The sequence below is a fragment of the Chrysochloris asiatica genome, unplaced genomic scaffold (genome assembly GCF_000296735.1).
Source record: "Chrysochloris asiatica unplaced genomic scaffold, ChrAsi1.0 scaffold00023, whole genome shotgun sequence".
Classification (NCBI taxonomy): domain Eukaryota; kingdom Metazoa; phylum Chordata; class Mammalia; order Afrosoricida; family Chrysochloridae; genus Chrysochloris; species Chrysochloris asiatica.
In genome coordinates, this window is record NW_006408541.1 from 19002852 (window position 1) to 19011068 (window position 8217).

At 47.5% G+C, this 8217-nt stretch overlaps 1 protein-coding gene across 2 annotated transcripts in view; it reads right to left on the minus strand.

Moving 5' to 3' along the window:
* PABPC1L (poly(A) binding protein, cytoplasmic 1-like) overlaps positions 1–8217 on the minus strand; it is a 36282-nt gene that overhangs the window by 11621 nt on the left and 16444 nt on the right. For both annotated transcript variants that reach the window (XM_006839261.1, XM_006839262.1), the window contains exons 4-7: positions 6722–6861; positions 6459–6553; positions 3435–3572; positions 1147–1242 (exon numbers count right to left, since the gene is read on the minus strand). In XM_006839261.1, coding sequence (XP_006839324.1) covers positions 1147–1242; positions 3435–3572; positions 6459–6553; positions 6722–6861 — 469 coding nt within the window. The remainder of the gene's footprint in view (positions 1–1146; positions 1243–3434; positions 3573–6458; positions 6554–6721; positions 6862–8217) is intronic.

The window sequence follows — 8217 nt, forward strand, 5'->3', positions numbered from 1 at the left end:
AGTTAGTGATCTCACCACACTCCACCAGCCCTGCCTCTCGTACTCACACCTTCTACCTTATAACACGTATGAGTTAGTGATCTCACCACACTCCAGCCCTGCCTCCTGTACTCACACATTCTACCTTATAACACGTATGAGTTAGTGATCTCACCACACTCCACCAGCCCTGCCTCCTGTACTCACACCTTCTACCTTTAACACGTATGAGTTAGTGATCTGTCTGCTGTCCCCACTAAGTTTTAGGCTACTCAAGGGCAGGGACCACAGCTGATTGGTTCCTTCTGCCTCCCACAGGGTCTATAAAACAGCAGAAGCCCACATATAGGATGAAGGAACACTGGAGTCTCTAAAAACACCTGGGATGCTTTAAAAACAAACAAACAAACAGAATGATAGGCTGACCCCCAGAAATCTACAATTTGTCTGGACCATAACGCATCCGTATTTCAGAGCACCCCAAAGGATTCAACTGAGCAACTAAGGCTGACAACCATAGAAGGTTTTGACTCCCCATTTTCTAAAGAAGGCTCAGAAGGTAAGGCAGCTGTCCAAAGTGATAAAACCAATAGGGTGAACAGTCAGGCACATCTAGGTGCCTAACTAACATGGCTGGGCATATGGTTCCGACCCTGAGGTTTCTGAGGCTGTAAATCTTTACGGGAGCAGAAAGCCTCATCTTTTTCCCGTGGAGCAGCTGGTAGTTTTGAACTGCTGACCTTGCGGTTCGCAGCCCAATTTGTAACCACTACGCTACCAGAGCTGGGGAACAATGAATAATGAAGATACAAGCCAACTATCTCATTTTCCATATGTGGAGACTGTTGCTGGCCAAGGCCACTCAACAAAAGCCAATGGAAATATGGAGATCTGAAGTTTTGAAGCCTGGCATACAGTAGGCACTCAATAAATGCTTGTTGAGTGACCCAAGGTTACAGTGAACCCGGATAAGCCCACCTGTGTAACTGGGACAATAGTCCCACCCAGTCACCCTTCAGTCCATCCAGAGTTTCACACAAGGATGCAAGCAGATAAAGTGTTCCCGGCACGTGGTTGTGGTGGTGGTGGTGGTGGGGGCCGGGGGGGGGGGGGCAGTGACAGGAGAGGAAGGGAAGATTGTCCCCAGCAGGTGTCCCAGGCCCTCACCTTTGCACTGGTAATCACTCCATAGGGTGAGAACTCTTTCCTCAGTTTCTCATCATTGATGGAATCATCCAAGTTCTTCACATACAGATTCACACCCTAGAAGGAAAGGATACTATACTGCTAATCATATTCCTCCCCTACAAGGCTCTGGACTATCTTATGGAGGGCAGGGGCTGATGCAGGCATGAGAGCCACTGGAAGCTCTGCAGTCAAGCCAGCTGTTCTGTGTCTCCCAACAGCATCCCAGGACCCCTTCACCTGGAAGCTGCTGCTCCCATAATCCCTAAACCCCCTGGCAGTTCTCAAATACCTGCGCCCACCCTAGCCTCATCACAAGCCTCTGCCCATTTCACAGATGAGACCCACACCCAAGAAGAAGCATGAAACCAAACCAGAACACAGCTCTTCAGACAGTCCACATGGAGCAGACTTCCTGCATACCTGGGCCAAGCTTTGGAGAGCTTGGACAGAGCAACAATTAAAGAGCCCAGGCTCTGGGCCCAAGGCTGAGCATGGGCCGCCGCTCTGCAGTCTGCCGGCTGAGTCACCTCAGGCAGGTTGCTTGTTACTCATCCTTGGTGCTGGGGACCCCTCTAACTCCTTGCCCACTTAATTTTTAATCCTCACATTTACTCCCTATTTTACAGATGAGAAAAGTGAAGTGCAAATAGGCTAAGTGAATCGTCCAAGGGTGGCAGAGACAAGGGTAGCCCAGGCTGTCTACCGTCAGCGTCGGTGCACGATCCTTCCATGCCACCCATGGCACAGAAATGTGTGAGTGCACAACACATACTTATTCTCAACTGGGACATCCCCCAGAGACGCTGAGAAGTAGACGGACTAACGGGCCACGTAGACTACAACCCTCTCTTGCCCACAACCACAGGAAGAGGGCGTCCGGCTACCGCCACTGGCCGCTCTGACCAAAGACACATCACAAGATCTCTGGTTAGAAAGGAAGCAAAATGTAAAATGAAACTCAAATTCATAAAAACTGGACTTACTGAACTGAGGAGGAGCTTTATGAATCGGGCTGCAAACCTCAAGGTCAGCAGTTCGAAACTACCAGCTGTTCAACTGGAGAAAGATGAGACTTTCTGTTCCCTTAAAGATTTACAGCCTCGGTAATCCTATACAGAGTTGCTATGGGTCAGAACCAAATCCATGGCACATAACCACGATGATAGAGTCCAGAGGGACCCCTGAGATGATCACCCTAAGACAACCCCCCTTTTAACCTCGGACTGAAGCCACTTTTCAGAGATCAACAGAAGAATGGCGGTGGTGGTGGTGGTGGCGGTGATGGTGGCGGTGGTGATGTGCCATGAGTCGGTTCTGACTCATAGCCACCCTGCACAGTCCAGAGGCTGTCAATGTTTACGGGAGCAGAAAGCCTCACCTTTCTCCCATGGAATGGCTGGTAGTTTCAAAGTGCTGTCCTTGAGGTTAGGAGCCCAACTCATAACCATTACGCTACCAGAGCTCCTTCAACAAAAGAATAGAGTAGCCTATAAACTAAGCAAAAAAAACACCCATGAAGAATGTGCACCTTAGAACAACCAGCTCTACCAGAACAAAGGGGCCGGGAAGCTGGAAGGATGGAAACAGGACGGCAGGGTGGAGATGGGGAGAATGCCAACACTCTGAGGGGTGGGGGTGGGATAACCACCAATGTCATGGACCAATCTGTGTATAAATTGTCAAATGGGAAACTAATTTGTGTTGTAAACTTGCATTGCAAAACAAAATAAAATGTTGGGGGAAAAAAATAACATATGTAGGGAGCCTTGACGGAGCCCTTCTGGTACAATGGTTAAAGTTAAGCACCAAAAGGTGCGTGATTCAAATCCATCAGCGGCTTCTCAGGAGACAAGACCTGGAGATCGCTCATAAAAATTATAGCCAAGGAAAGCCTCTGGGGCAGTTCAACTCTGCTCACATGGTACTTTTATGAGGGCACTTTGTTGTTGTTTTTGTGGCAATTGGCATTTAGTGAGTGTGGACTACAGATGCTAAACAGTCCCCCACAAAAATAATTCTAACTAAAAAGGCAACACCCCTGACCAATCAGTCCCCTGTGGCTGGGCGGCTGAGTTGTGTCCAGTTTCTCCACTGCAACAAATTAAGACACTGAAGAGCATTCTGGTGTTCATGTGATCTCTGTCCTGAGCCCATTTCCTCAGAAATGAGAGTGCTAGAGAAAGCAGTCACATTCATGGTAGTCAATAAACACATTAAACACACGCCTTCACATATACATGGTGGCCACCAGAGGGCCTGACCGTCACCTGGTAGCGGTTCAGCCGGTCCTGCTTCATCTGCTCAAATCTGCGCTTGAGTTCATTGTGCCGCTCCACCCGCTTCTGGGCCCGGCCAACATACAGTACTCGCCCGCTCATCTCCTTCCCATTCATGTCCGTCACAGCCTGCAGGGAGAAGGGAGAGGGTGCCAGGTAACCACCCTGGCTCTGGCTGAGACTAACTCTGATGCTAGGCTGGCCTTAAGCCACCACCAAGAGGGGCCCACCTATAAACAAACCAGCATGGTGGTTGTGTGAGCTGAGATTTAGTACCAGGAAAAGGGTCACTTGCAAGAATGAATTCACTTTTTAAAACAACATTGGACAAAATCATAGCGTGGATTTCCGATGAAAACATTTCATTGGGGCTTTATCGTGTAAAATGAAATTAAAATTTTAAAAATGCCCCATATTTAATATTTAGATTCCAACCACAATTCTTCTCCTGTATAGATTGTTGTTGTTGTTGTTAAGGACCATGGAGTCACTTCTGACGCATAGTGACCCTGCACAGGGTTTCTGAGGCTGTAAATCTTTACGGGAGCAGAACGCCTCATCTTTCTTCCACAGAACTGCTGGTAGTTTCGAACTGCTGACCTTGTGGTTCACGGCCCGATTCATACAGCCTTGGAAACCCTGTGAGGCGGTTCTACTCTGTCCTAAGGGTTTCTAGGACTCTGAATTACCTCCAAGAAACACACAGTAAAGGGTTTTAATTAGTGATTTTATAATCATTTGTCTCTTAACCCTTGTGAATTTTACTTTTCTTCAGTTAACTGGTCTAACTCTACCAGATTCTAACTTGTCAATGACTAGTGCTATAGAGAATCCTCCATCTTCTGCAAAACCTGCCACCTCTCTCTGTAAGCAATGTTCACGCAATGACTGAGTTTACACTGACTTGTCTGCCGAAATGGACAAAAGGCAGATCCATGGGTACGCCGATTCAGTGGTTAGGATTACACATTGGTGTAGTGAGAGGAGGGAGTTGAGCTTTCAAGTGGCTAGTACATTAGTAGAGTCCAGGTGTGGCGCTGTAGGATGAGCACTGGATGACTAAGTGCATGGTTAGCGGTTCAAACCCACCAGCTGCTCCTTAGAAACCCTACACAGAGTTGCTATGTGAGTCAGAACCAACTCTGAGCTTCAGAGGATAGGGCAGAGAGGTGGACTGAGTGCTAACTGGAAGAGGAAGTTGAATAGGCACAGTGAGAGAAAAGAAAAGCAAACAGACTGTGTGCTGGCCTAGCGTAGTGTTGATATCTTGAGCTTTGTTGGGTACTCATGGACACAGCGGCCTGGAGGCATGGGACAGAGAAGGCGCCTGGCAGCAAAGGAGGTGCAGTTCTGTTTCCCAAATCCTCCTCGTAACCAGAAGAGTGGTCAGTTCTTGTCCTCATCAACCCAAGGTCAGTGGCACCCCCTCCCACACAGTCTCTACTCTGCCCGGGGTCAGGTGCCAGACATGCTACTCCTGGAGGTGTGTGAACCCGCCCTGAACTAAGGTACAGAAACAGCTATGCAGCAGGGAACAGGAGAACTATATTCATTCACACTTCCAGTCTCTTATTACATCCACCAAGAGACAACTGGTGAGGGCCTGAGAACACATCAGCATAAAATCATCAATTAAATATAAATACAACTGACACCACAATGTCAGAGAAAGCAATTTCAGCCTACGTGAAGAGATAAGAGTGTCTCAAAGCAGTGACCAAAATGCAGAGTCAGAAAATATAAAACTAGAAATGCCATCAGAACTCCTTGAAAGGGGATTTAAAAGAATATTTCGGTGCCTTCAAAGCGTGAGAAAATGGTTGAAAAAGCTGCAGATGAAATCAAGGAAAACACATATAAACTTTAGAATTCAGGAAAACAAGCTAAGAAAAACTGAAAGAATAAATGACAAACTAGAAACCCTACAAAACCGGCAATTAGAAAGCCTGATACTAAGACTTTAGAAACAGATGATACACTGAAAGAGTAAAGGAGTAGAATTTCATCAATGGAAAGATGAATTACTGAGGTTGAAGACAAATCTCTCAGTTGAATATGTGGTTAGCGTTCTGGTGTGGACCAATAAATAACATCATGATAAACTAAGATTCAAGTTGTCAGAGACTTCACTTTGCTTGGATTCACAATCAACATTCATGGAAGCAGCAATCAAGGAATCAAACAACATATTGCCTTAAGCAAATCTGCTGCATGAGACCTACCTCTTTAATGTTTAAGAACAAGGATATCACTTTGAGGGTTAAGATGAGCCTTACCCCAAGCCATGGTATTTTCAATCACTTCATACGCATGTAGAAGTTGGACAATGAATAAGGAAGACCACACAAGAAAGGAGGCATTTAGATTATGGTGTAAGAGAAGAACACCGAAAGTACCATGGACTGCCAGAAGAACAATAAATCTGTCTTGGAAGCCAGAAAGCTCCTTAACAACAAGAATGGCAAGATATTCTCTCTTGTTCTTTGAGCACTTTTTAGGCAGGGTCAGTCCCTGGAGAAGGACACCGCGTTGGGTAAAGTGGAAGGCCAGCATAAAAGAGGAAGATCCTCAATGAGATGGATGACACAGGGACAATGAGCTCCGACAAAACAATGTGAGAGTGGTGTAGTGCTCCCTTCTGTTGTGTGGAAGGTCACTATGAGCTGCTACCAAGTGAACAGCACCGAACTATAGCAAACCTACATGTAGCTCACATTTCTATTAAACCAAAAACAGCACCTGCAAAGTCCTGGAAGCAAGAAGTAACCTGGCACTTACCCTTCTTACCTCCAGTCCCACCTCAAGTAAAGGACTGATGGCACCTCAAAGGCCCTTCTTTGGGGTAAGGTGGAGGCTAACACCTGCTGGCTTGGCATCGCAGCAGGAGGGGCCCTGCCTGAGGAGGGACTTTATTCACTTGCATGAGCAGCTGCAGAGCTTTGCTCCTGCTCTCCACTATTCCTGGTCCTAGTTTGGTGCCTCCACCCTGGTACAAGGCCATGGGGATGCTCCTACCTTCTGGGCTTCCTCATGCTTCTCAAAGTTGACAAAGCCAAAGCCTCGAGAGTGGCCAGCGTCATCCCTCATCACCTTCACGCTCAGCATCTTTCCTGAGAAGGACCAAGCAAGCGCAAAGGGGAGTTCAGGAAGGAAGGTCCAGGAGGTCTCACTCCCTTCCCCCCTTTTCCATGAAGTCTTCAGGAAGCCCTCCTCCCAGCGGGGGTGGAAGAAACGGTAATGCTATCCCCCTCTCTCTGGGTCTCAGGGAACACGCTCACCAAACTGGGAGAAGAGGTCTTGCAGGCCCTGTTCATCCACGTCCCCTTGAAGGTTCTTCACGTAGACATTGGTGAACTCCATGGCCCGAGTCCTCTGCTCCGCCTCCCGTTCTCGGCGAGACTTGAAGTGACCAACGAAGCTGTGGACAGGTCAACAGGGTAGGAAGCTGTCAGCCAACAGCCAATATGCCACCCCACCCCCATGCCAGCCCCAGCCACCTTGGACCCTTTCTCCAGACCTCATACCCCTGGTTAGAAAACTAGCTGGGTGATCTCCTCGGAGGGAGCACGTGCAAGGTCCAAGCCTCCAACAGCCAGAAATCTATGTGGCAGAGCCTGTCCCCAGTCTAAGGCTCATTCTTGTGACAAATGCACACAGAATTCCCACCGTACACTTACGAGTCAGGCAGACAAACTGTAAAGCCTGGCTCTGCAGTTGTGTAGCTGTGCAGCCCTGGGTAAAGTCACTCAACCTCTCTGAGCCTCAGTTTTTATTCCTGCAAAATTGGGCCTCAAACATTCCAAGGATTTGCTTATTCATTTAATGTGTACTGGGCACACTGGGGTAGCTAGTGGGAGAAAACCAACACAGGGTCCATATACCAGTGTTACTATGAGGGTGCGGGTGGAGGGATCTGGAAAGCTCTGAAATACAACTTTAATTTTGAAAACTACCATTTCGACATTCCCATGAACACATCTGGAGTCCTGGTGTGGCCTGTGGGTTAATGTGCTGGACTGTCAGTTTGAAATGCAAGGTCAGTGATTCAGGCTCACCAGTCGCTCCTCGGAAATCCCATATACAGTGGCTATGAGTCAGAATCGACTCAACAGCAATTAACAATAATAAACACATCCACGATACTATCGTGGATTGAGAAGAAAATGGAATGCAAGAGATTTTCAGGATATCTACAGCGCATCTCTGCTGGAGAATGAGGCAGCTTTCTGCTCCCATAAAGACTTATAGCCTCAGAAACCCTACACAGGGTCACTATGAATGGATATGAACTTGATGGCAGTTAAGTTTGGGTTTTGCAGTTTATAGCATCCTTAGTACAAACCTGTAGTAGCCCCTAAAAACTGATGGAGACTAAGACAAAGGTAAAGGAACCTGGGGCACTGTGGGTTCAAACTCACCAGCTGTTCTGCTTAAGAAATAGAGGCGGTCTGTTCCCCTACAGGTATTTAGTCTCAGAAATCCTATACAGGATCACCATGAGTCAGAATCGACTTGATGACAGTGGGTTTGGTTTGGAGGCAAAGGTAATATTGAGCAAATTCTAGTTCACAAAGCCTTAGGAAAAGCTGACTGGGGTGCAGTTTAGTGGACAGGAGTCTTCCGGAGGACCCCTGGACAAAACAACCCTCAGAGCCTCTCCCACTCAAAGCCTCTCTCACACCTACTGCACTGAGCATGGGGCTGGGCTATCACATGGGCAGAATTCTAAGTGAGGGAGGCTTGTGCAATATATTTCACCATAGTAAAAAAAAAA